Below are 16,080 nucleotides of genomic sequence, written 5' to 3' on the forward strand. Positions count from 1 at the left end.
TTTGGTTAAATTCAATAAAAAAATACGCCAATTTGTGCCTAAATGTATATTCTTTCAGAATATAACCTTACTTTTTTTTTGTTTGTTTTATTTTGCAAAAAAAATTGGGTAAAGTTGAAAAAATTCGGAAAAAAATCACTTTTTCAAGATTTGTGGGATAAAAACCTACACTAAATTTGTTTAAACAATAGACTTATATACATCATTCAAAAGGTCTGGAAATCCTCTTTCCAAAAACATATAACATATTGAGAGTTGTTAGAAAAATGACTGAAATATTGATAGATTACATCGTAAGGTCTGTAAAAATGGTTTTTTGTAAATAAAAAAAAAAAATGGAGGGTTCCAAAAATATAACAAAAATATTTTTATGCATTATTCGACCATACGAACAGCCTACACTATGTTATTTCTCGGGTGTATTTTTAGTGTCGCACCGTGATTAATTAAGCTTTACTTCATTATTTACTTAATCTATTTTCTGTCCACGAAGAAAAAAAAAATACATACCTTAACAATTCCTTAAAATAAAAAAAGCGTCTATACGCCATAGTGAACGAAACTAAAAAAAAAATTGTAAAACTGGGGTCGAACTACGGCATACGTACGTTAACGTATTGACTCCTTATGTCTCTTTCATCTTCTAATATCGGTTAGGTCTGAGAATCAGCCAACATCTATTTTTCATACCTCTAAATTGTTAGGGTGGTCCAGCTAAATTTTATATCTTCTTGGAACGATCTTTTCAAAATTTTTTGTGTATGTCGAATCGGCCATTCGACCAACATGAATTTTCATATGATAAAATGGTTAGGGTGGTCCAAACAAAAAAATTTCTATAGGTATGAAATTTTGTAGGTATATCGGGTAAGTCTAAAAATCGGAAAACATTTATTTTTATACCACTAAATAGTTAGGGTGGTCCAACCAAAAAAAATTTGTATGTATTTTTGGCACGATTTTTATGAATTTTTATTTTTACGATTTTTCCAAGTCCTTGCTTCATATTGTTTTCAAGGGGTTCAAAAAAGTTAGTTTTCCAACTCATATGAATAGCCTAAATTTGTAATATTTCATATTCTAAATGAAGGAACTTTAAGCCTACAAACATCAATCTCGATAATGCGATCAATAGAACTCAAAAAACACATTCTTTTATTTATAAAGACCTGTATTTTGATGTTGTGACCCGATTTTTTTTTTGGAAAACATTGACACACTCCAAAATTGGAAGTAATGGAAGTAAATAGCAAAAGAGGCGTAACGAAGTCCGCCGGGTCAGCTAGTTTTCTAATAAAAAGAACAGAACCGAAAGAAAAGTATGAAAATTTATATGTAAAAATACAAAAAAAAAAAAATCTTTTCAATTATATATTTTATATAGGTATCTTTAAAATTAACTTCAGTAACGAAAAAAAATTAATTGAAAATTGAAACATTTTAATGTATTTTTTCCTATGTAATTATACGCCCTCTTCTTGAATGATTCGCTAAAAACAGGAAATCTAATTAATTTTTATTTTAAACATAAAGTATGTCTTTATTAAGACTTAGTTATTTTATTTCGATATAAACAACTCGCATTACATTTGTATTCAAAAGTGATTTATAAATTAATTCTTTTAATTTCACTTTTAAATATGGTCATGAATTTTAAGTAACTTTCGTTTTCTTGTGTGCTGAATAGTTAATTGATGATACAAAAATATATATTTTAAGTAGGTACTCACCTTACAGCAGGAACTTCCAGTATATCCCATTCGACTGATGTGTAAAATTCTGATAAATCAACACCAACTTCAACTATATTTGTACCATTAAGTTCATCGATATGCCTCAGGTCCACCTTAAAAAAAAAAAAAAAAATAAAGAAAACAAATAAATATTACGAATAAAAACCCTAATAAAAATCAAATAAAAAATACACATTATAATCACATATAAAAGAAAACATACTCAAAAAAGCCAATGACCTGGCTATTATCAAAATAACAAATAAAAATTCCTATATCCTTAGGCGCGGAATTGAGTTGAAAAAAAAAAAAAAATTCTTGAAAATTCAATACTTAAATCAATCGGTTTTCTTTTTAGTCCTTTCTACAAAAAAAAAAGTTGAAGAAAAAAAAAATTAATTCGAAAAAAAAACGACAACAGCTTACACAAATTCCCTGACAAGAGAATTCGAAATTGAGAGCATGAAACCTGGCAAAAAAAAGGACAATGGCAACTGAGGCAAGAGAGTAGAAAAAAGTGATTTCAACTTTTCTAACATAGTCTCACTGATTGCGGCTCGGGGTTTTTTTTCTTGATCCTTTTAACGTAGGATACACAATTTTTTTTTCTACTTATTTCTTATCCTACCAACCCATGTCCTGTGTGTGTCTAGAAGACTCTCCATTTCAGCCCACTCGACTCGTTTCATTGTTCACGTCATTTGTGAAAAGTCAAATGAACATGAAAAATCTTGGCATCCCTGCTGCTGCTGCTGCTGGTTGAGGAAGAAAAGTTTAGAAGCAACAAAGGAGCAGCAAAATGGGAGAAGAAATGTTTATTTAAATAAAAATAAGAAAGAAGAAGAGAAAAAAAAAAAATTAGTAGATATCAGTTGAAAGGATAATATTGGTCTTGTATTGGATTTGTGCAGAGGCAAATTGCTGCTGATAGGATATCTAAAGGAATTCATCGGGGGATGACAATGTACACTTTGACAGATATTCACATCAGAGTCCTGATGACGATATAGAGAGTATAGGTAGAGGTAAATTGCGTCTTTGCTGACATTAAAGATTTGCATAAAGCACACGAAAAGGACACCTCACTTTTTTTCTGCATCGCAATAAATGGACAGCACATGGACGAGTGAACAAATTTTCATCTCCTATTTCGTCCTTTTTTTTGTATTTCCCAGCTCAACAGTAGTTTCCGATTGAAATTGTTGCCAAAACTATAAAAAAAAAAAAAAATAGTGACTACACCTAAAACTCCTTTGGCACGAAACTGCATATATTCGATGAAAAAACACTGTGTTGTCCTAGTAAAGCTGAGGAACTTTGAGGATTCAGAGGCACCGATTTCCGTTTATTTATTACTTGGCATGGCAATTGCCTTAGGGTAGGTAATAGTAGAGGTAGCAAGCAACTCCCAGCTATATGATGGTGGCTTTTGGGCAGCAGCAGAAAAGCTTAGTGGAATGGAATGGAACACTGGGAACGGGGGAAAAAAACCTATATCAAAAAGCTAGCATTTCAGTTTTTGTGTTATATATGGAGGACGGAATATTACAGAGTATTGGCCCGGCAGGGGTTTTGCTTGTAATTTGAAACGTGTCTTCCTGGCAATTTGCGATAAATTGTGTACACGAAAATCTTGAGAAGATTTGACTGGAGCTGAACTGATTTTTTTTGGTTGTTGTTGTTGGGTTGTTGGCTCTTCTGTGTGATATATTGGTTCCCGCTGCAGGGTGTTGAAAGCGAAAAACAACAACAACATCAACCAAAACCAAGGATATACAAAAAACACGTAGTACACAAATTGCAAATGGTGGAATATATATTCGCAAATTGATGAAGTGATCCTTTATATTTAAATAAACGAAAGGAGATTAATAAAATAAATACAAAGAAAAAAGTGATGGTCGATATTTGTATTCTGTCTGGATAATTATATAAGAGTACGTATGTGGACTTCAATATTAAATGAATGGGTATTTTGTTTGAACACGTACGTACACATTAAGTATTGTTTTTTTTTTTTTTGATTTTCACAAAGGAAAAGAGCTCTTAATTTAGTGAGATTTTCTTTTTATTTGAGATAATTACAATGGCTAGTCAATGATTTTTTGAAAAAAAAAGGATATTTAATTATTGATGAATAAATGAGATCATTAATGTAGTTAAATGTAATGAAGGTATTATATTTTGAAGAGAAAAGTAACATCATTTTCTTTTATAATGGTTGTTGTGAATAAATAATTACATAAATAAGCTGTTTTGATAGTCAGTTGATGATAAAATCTGTAGGTAATGCTCTTCATTTCAAAAGGAACAATTACAATATCTTATTTTGGTGAAGGTGCAAGAGCTGATGATTAATTTTAATAAGCTTTCATTTTTATGTCGTGGCTATAAAAATATGTGATATAAACGTAGTATTTTGAAATAAAGTAATCGTTTTTGGCAAACGACGTTTTTAAAGCAGAAATATCAGCTACGTCGAGTTTTTCGCTGGTTCAGACCATAAGGACAAAAAATAGCTTTTGGTTGCACAAATTGCAACGAAATGATTTTTGAAGTGAAAACTTCTTTAGTATCGTAGTGATTTGAAACAAGATGAAACGAAAAAGCGACACGAAAAATAAATTGATCATAACTTTTTTGTTTTAATAGATAGATGAATGAAATTTATACAGCAGATAGGTAATTAAATAAAAAACAAAATTTCATTAAATTTCATATTCAAAATTCTGAGATAACGGTGAAAAGATGTTCTTTTTCTAAACACGTTATATCTTTTGATCTAAAGCACATAACAAATTTATTTAACTTTAATACGCATGCTGATAATATAACCTTTCATTTAATATATCACACATAACGGTACGTGCTCTACAAGTTATATAATCTTTAATTGAAAAACTTGAAAAAATACCTCAAAACACCTGCAGCAGCCAGCAGTAGAGGAAGTATCGTAATCTCTGTTTGAAATTTCGACATGGTTGGCTTTAAAAAATTCTTACTTTTTTTGTAGGCATGGTAGAAATATGATTGAAGCGTCATATAAAAGGTGAAATAATAATGATATAAAATTTATTATAGGTTGTCTTTAAAAAAATGGATTTAATGGCGTTAGAAGAGAAAAGAGTGATTGTTTTGCTTTTTTATGAAAACTAATTGGGTTTAAAAAAATTCTAGCTCTTTTTGTAGATGTTGTATAGACATGGTCGATATAAATATTTTGAGCTGAAACAATAAGATGGTATAAAATTTATTGTAGGTTGTCATATAAAAATAGTGATGGAATAAAAAAAAGTTATATTTTTTCGATTTTTTTTTAAATGATTTTTAAGGTTTCACTTCAACCACACATGACTTTTTTTTGTATGTTGCAAGATATCAGTACCTTAAAACCAAGTTTATAGCTGTAAAAGGCCTGTTCGGTACACTCAAAAAATGTATTAGTAAAACAGCTACGAATGGCATTCGTAGGTAAAATATTCGTGCATTGTACTCATATTCGTAAAATACACGCAGTATTCGTGCAGTGGAATATTTACGAATGCATTAGTGAAGTTTTACGAATAACTGTAGTAGTATCCACGAATTTCTTCGTTCAATGTACTATTTTTGTTCGTAAACAAAAATTAAACAACTTTTATGAGTACATTGTACGAATTATTGTGTACATTTTACTAATAAAATTCGTTAATTCTTCGTACGAATGACTTCGTAATTTTATGCATTAAATTCGTAGTATGTACTAATAAATTCGTACTATTTACTAAGTAAATACTAATATTCGTAGAGAAATTTATTCGTAGGGTGCCTGTACGCATTATTCGTAGAATATACGAATAATTCGTTGAGTGGTACCAAATTTGAACCGAAATATCCGTTATTTCCGTTATTTGTTAATCGTTTTGCATTCCTAAACAGCATCAAAAAAGTTAGTTGCTATGCTATACGCGTGTCGTCGCTAGTAGAACGTTTATATTTCACGGAAAATATAATTAGATAAAATAAAAATAATTTAGAAACATATAACAGTGATTACAGAACCGAGGATCGACTGAATCACAACAAAAATCAGGTGAGTAATCTATGTTTAAGATTAAATCATTGTCCTTTATAGCTTATTTAATTAATCCTCATTTATTTTTTGACTTTTTACTTTCATTTTGGAATATTCTTTCAAGGTTGCCATCAAGAATTCATCAACAATCAGCTTTACCAATTGGCAAATGGCGGACCATATCAAAACCTCTCTGGTTACTAATACTTTTCTAAAATATTTATTGTAAGTATAGACATTCTTTCGAGTGATTTTCAATGTTAAATGTTTATATATTTTCAGTGGTCTTCCTAGAAAAAGAATATGAACACCGGGGAATACATATGGTATAATATTTAAGGTCCAAAAACTTATAAATGTAAAAAATGTATGCAACAAATTTGTATAGTTTTGAAGTACTAATTATTTCAACAATTAATATTTCAGGAAAAAAATCAATGTTGGAAAGTTCTACAGTAAATAACATTCGTACATTATACGAATAGCACTGTATAATGTACGAATTATTAGTAAAGCCATTCGTAAATATTACAATGCTATTCGTACAATATACGAATAGTGCTGTACAATGTACGAATAAATGAGAAAAGCATTAGTAAACACTACAAATTATTCGTGCAATGTACGAATGGGAATGTAAATCTACTAATAGTATTCGTACAATTTAATATTTTATTAATACTAATAAAATATTCGTAAAAGTACTAATAAACGTCAAATAAATAATATTCGTGGCTGAAAATCACGAATAAAATTCGTAGAATGTACGCAGTTATTAGAACTATTTACACATGGAATTTTTTGAGTGTATGGTCAGCGAAAAACGGCGAAATTATCAAAAATTAGATATTTAGTTTTTGGCTTAATAGTTCTAAAGGGAGCATTTTATGAATAAAGGCACCAGCAAAAAGTAGAACAATTATTGTCTTGTTGCACTTTGATTGACCCAAAACAATATCCGAATGATGAGACCGAATGGACAATCAAAGTGAACATTGCAATTGAAGTGTGCTGAGTTAAACTCACGACGATTTCCTCTGGTATGTATGGAAGAGGGCACAACAATGATATAATTTGAGAGCAATTGCAGATGTGTGAATCCAAAACTTCTGAAAATACACCACTCTAAGAAAGTTGCAAATTTTTCACACACATTAGATATGGCACATATGAGGCGTTCAGAGTAATAAATTGGTTCAAGTCCACTTCTCCACAGTTTGGATGTTTTAAGGTTTTAAAAATTAAGTGTTTCGTTTTATCTTAAATAGAATGAAAGAAAGAAAAGAAATTCTGTAAATATAGAGCTATTGATCTATGAAACTTTTTTTTCAAAAGTTCTTTTAGTTGCAGAGAAAGAGCTTCTCAAATTCTGTATAATCCTTCTTTTCTATGACACCAATTTCATTATCTATTAGATAATCCTAAAACCTAACAGAACCAGAATGTGCACGTGCCTCTTTTAGCTCAGTTTACTCGATTTATACTAGGTATATTTACTAAAAGCTTTATAAATTAACTAAGTTGAACAAAAACCAAAAAAATAGCTTGTAAAAACTATCCATATTCTTTTCGTTTTGTTTTGTCTTTCTTTTTAAAGGCATTCTTTCTTAAAGCATATCTAAGCACTAAACAAGTCTAATTTGTATCTCTGTTTGTGTCTTGTGTACAAGAATAAAAACACAATTCCAAAAGACAAATCATACCTTTAGGTTGAAATAAAGTAAGAAAATTCCCGCGCACTGTGCGTACAAAAACAAAAAAAAAAAAACAAAAAAAAACAAGAAAAACATCGTAAATTGTCTTGAAAGCAGGGATAAACCCCGACACAAAAGTGTCCACAGAACTTAGAAAAGCCCTTCATGAACAATGGCAATTTTAGTGATAAAACACGTGAGCCGAGAAGAAATAAAGACAAAAACAAAAAAAACTCACAGGCAGATGGGGGTATTTTGGCCATGTTTATACACACCGTTGAGAAGCATTAAGTCGATTTACGTCGGCTCCAATATTCATCCTGATCTCAGGATTTATTATAAGTTCCCCCGTCTGGTGAGATGTATCCTTGAGCCTTGAGGGCATATCAGATGAAGGTAAACCGTATTTTTTTTGTTTTTCTCTTTTTTGTTAACTCGAATAGAAAAACCGACACAAAGGCTGATGTCGAATCGATTGGCAAAAGATTTGTTAGTCGAAATTTTTTCCCCACTTCTAAAAATTTTTTTGTTTTGCTTCTCTTTCCCAAATCCAGAGGAGTCTCTCTCTCGGATATAGAACCTTTCTCAAGTGATGTGTAAATTCAACTTCCGTTTAGGCAGAACGGATGAAATAGAGCGAAAGCCAATACTGACTTATACGTTTTAGGTTATTAGCAGTGCTGGTAAGCCTCTATCCCTCTTTATATAACCAGATGAGTAGGTACCTACAATTGCTGTCTTCTGGTAGGTACATATAGAATCTCAATAGAATCTCAAATTCTAGGTAAATGGATGTATCTTGAAGGTATAAGGAATATGGAAAAAAATACCTTAACCTTTACCAATGTTGAAATGTTAATGGAATTTTTTTCAGCTGGTTTCAGGGATTTTCAGCAAAAGAAAAAAAAAAGTGTAAAAGAAAAATAACCAAGAATTGAATTAGATATTCCCAATACTGTTGACATGATATAGGCAATCAAAAAGACTCTGGGAGTTATTATTCCTTCTATTTTTTTTCACTGAGATGGCTCTGTGTTGAATGATAGCGACACATCAGCAAAATAATTTGTTTTCTTTCCTGATAAATGCAATCAAATATTGAATTTAAATAAAAAGCAATAAATTTGTTTGTCGATGATGAAAAGAGAAATTGATTACCTCTACGAGTATAGCTATGTACGAATCAATTTTAGGAAATATGACATTTTTTTTTGATTGATTTGATTGCATGATTGAACTTATTTTGATTGAAAAAAAAATTGATATTCTATGTTGAATACATTCATGTGGGAAAAGCTTCTTATTAGAAAAATACACATACTCGTATCTGTATAGATTTAATTTTTTTGTATACTTTTGACTGAACAAACACAATTATTTGAAAACATCGATACTCATCCTTAAATTGAACATAATTTTCCAAGAATATACCATTAGCTTGCAGATAGATAAGATTTATAACCAAAGTTGAAAAAGAACTCTAAGCCAAAACTGCCAAAAATATGTGTATATAAGTTTGAAGACCATAGTTTCATAAAATTGGAAAATTGGTACTATACTTAAGTTTCATTCAAATTTATTTTAAACAATTCATATAGGGGCCAATTGATTCGTGTATTTCAGAAACGACATAAGTCCATGAGCATAAACTTTTCAGGAGCAACAAAAAACTGTTTTTTACTTAAAATTCCACCACACTTCAAATTTAGAGTATGCCGAGTTATGATCTAGCCTAAGATGCATTTAGAAACCTTTTAAATATAAACTTTTTTTTAGGTCTTTGCGGGTTTTTAAGCCTTTAAAGTCGGTGGACTTATGTTTGTGGTAACATTTTTGTTTTTATTTAGCTATAGTTTTTGAACCCTACTTTCAATTTTAATAAATTAAATAGCAGTAGATAGAGTAAATCTTTACCTTTTTCTAGATGTATAACTTAAAGGCTTTCGTGTCATGATGTTTGGCAACAAAATTTAAAACTGGTAAAATGTCATATTATTCAAGAGTTAAAAATGCTGCCACCACCAGAAATCTGGCTATAACTTTTGAATCCTGAGTACAATTTTAATGAATTAAATAGATATATAACAAAAGGGGGTGCGTGTCAAGATTGCTGCCAAAATAATTTAAAACTGGTAAAAAGTCATGTATTTAACAGTCAAAAATGTTGTCACCGGGTGAAAATTTTCCATATATTTTGAACCCTTTTCTTTCAGTTTTCGTATTTTGGGGGGTCTGACATACTTAATTTTTTTTCAGAAGATGAATAATTATACATAAATGAGAAATTTCCAAAAAAAAATTTTTTGGAAAAAGTGGACTTATTCTGTTTCTGAAATAAACGATTCAATTGCAACGAAAATAGAGCTAGAATCAAACCATACTTGTTTAAAGGATTTTTTTATGCTGATTATGAAATTTCACTGGCACGTAACGTTTTTGAAATACTTAAATATTAACAGGTCAAAAACGGTTTTTTTTTGATACATTTGACGTCAAATTAGACCACGGTTAAATATTTTTTTGCATAAGAAATGCAATTTCAAAACGCAATATTTGATCGTCCTAAATATATTTACATTTTTTTCAAAATTATTTTTTTCTCAAAGATATTGCAAAAACAAATTTATGATACCATTTTCAAAATCTAAGTATATATCGTAGTTAATGGTTTTTTTTTATTCAAATTACAGTTTGCTACTTCTAATTCGATTTCAAAAAGCAACATTTTAAGAAAAAATGTAGTTTTTCGATTAAACATCAAAAAGAACTTCATTGAAAATTAGTTTTTGAGAATTAATAATGAAAATAGAGATGAGTATAGCTCGAAAACTAGACGTGATAGAAAAAAACTGGAAGCAGTTTTGAATTACACTAGTCGGCAAAAAACAAAAAAAAAAAAAAAGTCGGGAGCAAGAACTCAGTAATGTGATTACAATTAACTTGAGTGTGCTGAATTCAAAACTGTTAACAGATTTATTCCATCACGTCTAGTTTTTGAGCTCTGCTCATCACTATTTTCGCTAAAAAGTCCCAAAAACTAATCTTGAATGAAATGTTTTTTGACGTTTGATCTAAAATATATATTTTTATGTAATATTTTACTTTTTTGTTATCCAAATCAGGGTTCCAAAACTGGAATTTGCTTCAAATATGCTTCAAAAACCAAAAGTTACCTTAACCACCAAGATTTTGAGATATCATAAATATACCAAATATCTTTTAGAAAAAAATAGTTTTGAAAAAAAAATAAACATATCGTCCCGTTTCTGCTTGAACCTCGTAAGTACATTTTTGTTTAAGATTTTTTTTTCTGTTAAAATTTGCTCTAGAACTTAAAAAAAGAATAGATACAAAGGTTTTAGTTTAGAAACAACTCAATCAATAGCTATGTCATGAACATAACTTGATTTCCTTTTGTTCAATTCATATTTTTAATTTTGAGAAAAATGTATATTTCTTTTAAGAACAGAACAAAATTTGCTATGTAGATACGTAGTTCACGCAGAAACGGGACGATATTTAAGACGATAAAATATGGCTTTTGGAGATAGCGTAAGTAGTTTGAAGCCGGAACTACATCAAAACACAAAGTCAAAAAAGTACAAAAAAGTAAACAAAGCTCAAAATAAAGAAATATATATATTTACCTGACATCTATTGGAAAAAAAATAACTAAAAAAGCTCTTTTGTTTTTTGAAGTTTTAAATTTCAAATAAAAAAAAAAATTGAAAAAGTAAACAAAATACAGTCGATTCTATCTAAGTCGAATTTTTACAGGACACGAAAATTGGTTCGAGTTTATAGGAAATTTGAGTATAGATGCCTCTTATCTTATCTTTTTGCTGCAGACGGTTTTATTAAAAATGGTGAAAAAGTTCGATTTAGAGGGAAATTCGACCGGATGAAGTTCGACATAGAGGGAATCGACTGTATTTGAAAAAAAAAATATTTATTTGTCAAAAGAGCTTTTCTTCGAAAATGACAGGAACTATGTGATCGCAGAGCTACCTTACGGAAAGGACATACAATATTGTTTGAATGTATTTGTTTTTGAAACTTTGTGAAAATTGAAAGCTTGGTCATGTTCAAGCTTTTTGACTACAATACTTTTTTAAAATGAAAGAGAGATAAATACAAATAAGTTACTAGTGAGAACAAGAAAAAAATCGTGTTTACTTTTTTGTACTTTTCTGACTTTGTGTTTTGATGTAGTTCAGGCTTTACAAAAAAAAAATATTTACGGTGATGAAATTCAACGCCAAAGGTACCAACAAAAGGCGTTTTCGACCTGTTAATATTCAAATATTTCGAAAACGTGACGTGCCAGTGAAATTTTGACTTCAGATTTGGAATCAGCACACAAAAATCTTTTAGAAAAATATGGTTTGATTTAAGCTCTATTTTCGTTGCCGAAAAGTGTAATCAAATAAGTAAATACATAGTAACAAAGAAGGTCACGTAGATACAAATCATTAGTAAATACAAACATTTTTCGAAAAATAAATTATAATAAAATATTTTTTTCTTTTTTAAGAATAAAACCACATTGGAAAATAATAATTTTGATAACAAAAAAAAATAAGATAAATCCCCAGAATTCGCTATTTCTACCACAAATTAACCATTAATGTCAAAAGATTTTATTTTCTTTTAAAATTTGGTCAAAATTAAAAAAAAAAAAATGTTCAAACGTTGAAGTACCTAAATGAAGCGTTTTTCTATTTTTATTCCCGCTCTTGGGATTTTAAGAACAAAGTTTTAATTTTGTAAACAACTTTACATTTTTGCTTTACTAAAATGATAAAATAACACAAATTTTACAAAATTCAGTTTGAAAAGCTGTCCATGTCCAATGTTTCAATTATTCATACTCCATTATATTTTAAGTTGTCATTTAAAACGGGAAGTTAGTACTTAATAATAATAGAGTAAAGTCGGGTGTTGTGGTATACATGTTTCTTTTTGGAATATATTTCGGAAAATATTATATTAAAGTAATCGAAAATTTGTGAAGATGTGCAATGGTATATTATTTTCGTGTTTTGAATGTTTTGCAGTGGTTTTTCGTTTCAGAAAAAAAGTTTTATATTAAAAAGTGCAATGACCTCCAAAATGCCACATTTGGAAAGTGGAGGGTAATGTGGTACACATACGTCTGCTAATGTGGTATACTCTTTTCCTATACAATATTATATATTTTATAAACGTCTTCATTTTTGAAATAACCAAGACAGATGTTTTTATTTGTTTTTGTTAAGAATAGCCCTGTTCCATTGGAGGTGGTAGTTTACTCGTGAGTAGAAATCTAGTACAACAACTACACATTCCTATCTCCTCGAGTAGAAGATTATATGTTAATTCTAGTACTAGATCTACTCATGAGTAAACTACCACCTCCAATGGAACGGGGCTAATGAAAGAAAAAACTTCAGAAGATTAAAAATAACTTGTGTTTTGTTAAATTTAAGATAAAATATTAATTTCATTTTTTGCATAATCTAAAGGAGTTTACTATACCACATTAGAGTATTGTAAGTATACCACATAAGCGGAAACAGAGATATTGTACAAAACAAAATGAACCAAACTCACATCGAAATCACGTAAATCAATAGCAAACTTAAAAAATACATTTTTGTAAATATTGCTTTTTAAACGCTTGGGAATGCATTTTGTAAGGCTCCTAAAACAAGTCCACGTAACCGTTTATAAAGATTTATCAGTTTTTTGAAATGTGTGGAATATTTTTGTGTGTTTGAGTACGCTTTTTTCGTTAAACAAAAGTTTTCATCTATTGCTTCAAAAGACGTCCTTCTATTATCTTTAGTATCTTAGAAAACAATGTGTACCACATTACCAACCTATACCAGATTACCCGAACTTACTCTAATAACATAAAATAAAGAAATATTTTCGAATTTTTTTTTTCAAAATTTTGATTTTGAAAAAAGGGTCTTTCAAAATTGTTCCTTAAAACATTTTTTTTTGAAAATAAAATAAAAAACATGTATTGTCTAAACAGGTATTAGCACATCATTGCCAACTAAGCTGTTGATTTTTGGTAATTTTTTTCAATTCTAAATAATTTTGTGAAAAAAACACGGAAACGAAGCAACCAAATATTTTCGGGAATTCTGAAGTTAATTATAACAAAAAAAAAAAAAAACTAAAAAAAATATAAAATACATCTGAAAACAGTTTTTCAGATCAAACAAATGAAAACAAAAAAGTGTTACAGCCTTTCCAAAATCGCTTAGAAATTCAAATTTTGTAACACGTTTTGCCACTAGTGTTATTATTTTAGCAAAGGCCATTTAAAAACAACCTGAGTTCAAAGCACATAATTGTGGAGTATATTTCAAAGCTTGAAAGAAAACCAAATATTATTAAAATTTTGGCAAATTAAAAGCCAGTTCCTGGAAGTGGAATGGTTTATATAAAACTATATTTATCTCAAATTACTCTTTTAAGCCTCATGTTACTGAGTTTTTTTTTGATGTTGTTAAGATTTTAACCAATTATATTTTAGTGGATTATGTGAGAAAACAGCGTACCTACTGTTCTTACTAATTTCAGTAAAAAATCAATTAACCTTATTACTTTTCAAAAGGCGCCTTCTTATTATGAAATGTCACACTTATGTGTAGTATTTAGGTATCACGCTGGTAAGTCTTCAAATGATTATATTTTTCATCGTTTTGTGACTTATTTTGAAAAAATACTGGAAATCAAAATGCAGACAGGTTGTGTCCCTATTTTCCATGGAATCTATCTACAATGCATCAATTATCACAATCGAGGACAACCTATTAAAATGAACTGTTTTGAGGAATAAAAAGTTGTGTTACCCTCATTCACAATAGATATCAGTGAAAATGGAAAAGCAATTTTCTCTTTAATGTTGTGTACCTACACACTCTACACTACAACAATTTTGTTTTTTATTTCATGTGCTTCAATATAACTTTTTTACTTGTTTTTTTTTCTACCCGAAGGATATTAAATTGTTTTTCTTTTCTCCTTTCATTCTTTCTATCTAGTTTGAACCCAAGATGTGTGGTTCTCTTCGTTTTTTTCTAGTACTTAATACACACACATTCCACATTTGAAACATTTTAGATTCAGACTCCAAGGATATAAGAACCACACACGTACACACGGAGATAAATCCTCCATATAAGAAATATCTACAAAAAAAAATCCCATTTACTGAGCACAAGGACGATGTATGATTGTACATATACGATGAAAATGATGAAACAAACGTCCAACCAGAAAAGATAGATCTTGTTAACGTTAGCGCAGCGTTTCTCACTAAAAACGTTGTGTCCTTTCTCTCAAAAAGCAATCAAACTTAACTGTTTTTAGGTAACACACACAAATGCCTGATGTCACATTATTTTGAGTATGTGAAAGTTTGAGAGAGGTGACATATTGGCAGGGTTTTCGGTGGACAATATAAACTTACCTGAAATCCATCGTACGTCCAGCTGCCGAACTTCATTACACACGTTTGTTCATCGAACGGAAAGTACTCTACATCGATTTCACACGAACTCTTGTAAATCGCTGGCGGACGCCATTCTACTCGTCCTGTGTAATTTAGTGTTGCTTTTGTAGCTAATGTTACCTCAAAGTTTCCATCGGCACTGTGAAGAAAACAAAAAAAGTTGGAATAGATAGAAAAACTATCTATCAACAAAAAAAAAGAAGAACTCTCTTACTTATTATACAGAACAATATCCGGTCTCCATATGTGATCCGAAGGCACATGCAGCATCTCAACACCGCCATACTCTTTTGGTTCCCACTTAAGCTTGTAATCATACCAAGATTGTTCCACCCACAAGTTGGTTGTCATTATTTGATTCTTCAAATTGACATCAATCAATTGGGAGAGCTTCAATTTGATGCGAACTGTCAGTGCATCTGTCACATTGACAACGGGTCTAACCAATTTATTATAATTACTAAGGAGATCGTCGTAGAGGCGCTTAGCATCTGGATTTGCTGTGCTGCCTAGAAAAGAAATAAAAACAAAAAATAAAGAGATAAAAAATGGTTTTTGATTTTTTGTTGTTGTTTGATAGTTTGATTAAGGATAATGACAGTTCAAGCTTCAAGAAATAATTTTCCATCTGTCAGGGATTCTGAAATCGAAAAATCTACATTTAAGAAAAGAGACAGATTTGACAGTAGGAAACGACGGCGACATATTGATATTGGAAGACAAAGGATGCTTATATAGAATCATCACATCATTGACCTTTAGACCTTTACGCTATTTTATTACCTTTTTTTTGCATATTTAGAGGATTAAAATGTTAACAAACAAAGTTTTTACATTAAGAAAACAGAGTTGTTTTTTCTTTAACCTAAGTTAATTCTAATGGTATGAAAGTTTCTTTGAAATGAAAAAAAAAAGAAAAAGGATACAGGATAATGATATCGATATCAATTAATGTTAACTTCGACATACTCAGATGTAAGTATTGATTTTTTTGGAAGTATTTTTTTTAAGGACTTTCCCAATACACAGCAAGTTAAGGTTTTATCTTCAAGAAGACAAAGTTTTATTTTAATAGAATCTTATACATAC

The 16,080-nt window shown here is 29.8% G+C and overlaps 1 protein-coding gene across 2 annotated transcripts in view; it reads right to left on the bottom strand.

The window, feature by feature from the left end:
• LOC129912160 (acetylcholine receptor subunit alpha-like) overlaps positions 1-16,080 on the bottom strand; it is a 229,684-nt gene that overhangs the window by 53,182 nt on the left and 160,422 nt on the right. For both annotated transcript variants that reach the window (XM_055990294.1, XM_055990293.1), the window contains exons 3-5: positions 15,206-15,500; positions 14,950-15,130; positions 1,731-1,846 (exon numbers count right to left, since the gene is read on the bottom strand). In XM_055990294.1, the coding sequence (XP_055846269.1) occupies positions 1,731-1,846; positions 14,950-15,130; positions 15,206-15,500 (592 nt within the window). The remainder of the gene's footprint in view (positions 1-1,730; positions 1,847-14,949; positions 15,131-15,205; positions 15,501-16,080) is intronic.

The sequence above is a fragment of the Episyrphus balteatus genome, chromosome 2 (assembly GCF_945859705.1).
Source record: "Episyrphus balteatus chromosome 2, idEpiBalt1.1, whole genome shotgun sequence".
In the NCBI taxonomy this organism is placed as follows: Eukaryota; Metazoa; Arthropoda; class Insecta; order Diptera; family Syrphidae; genus Episyrphus; species Episyrphus balteatus.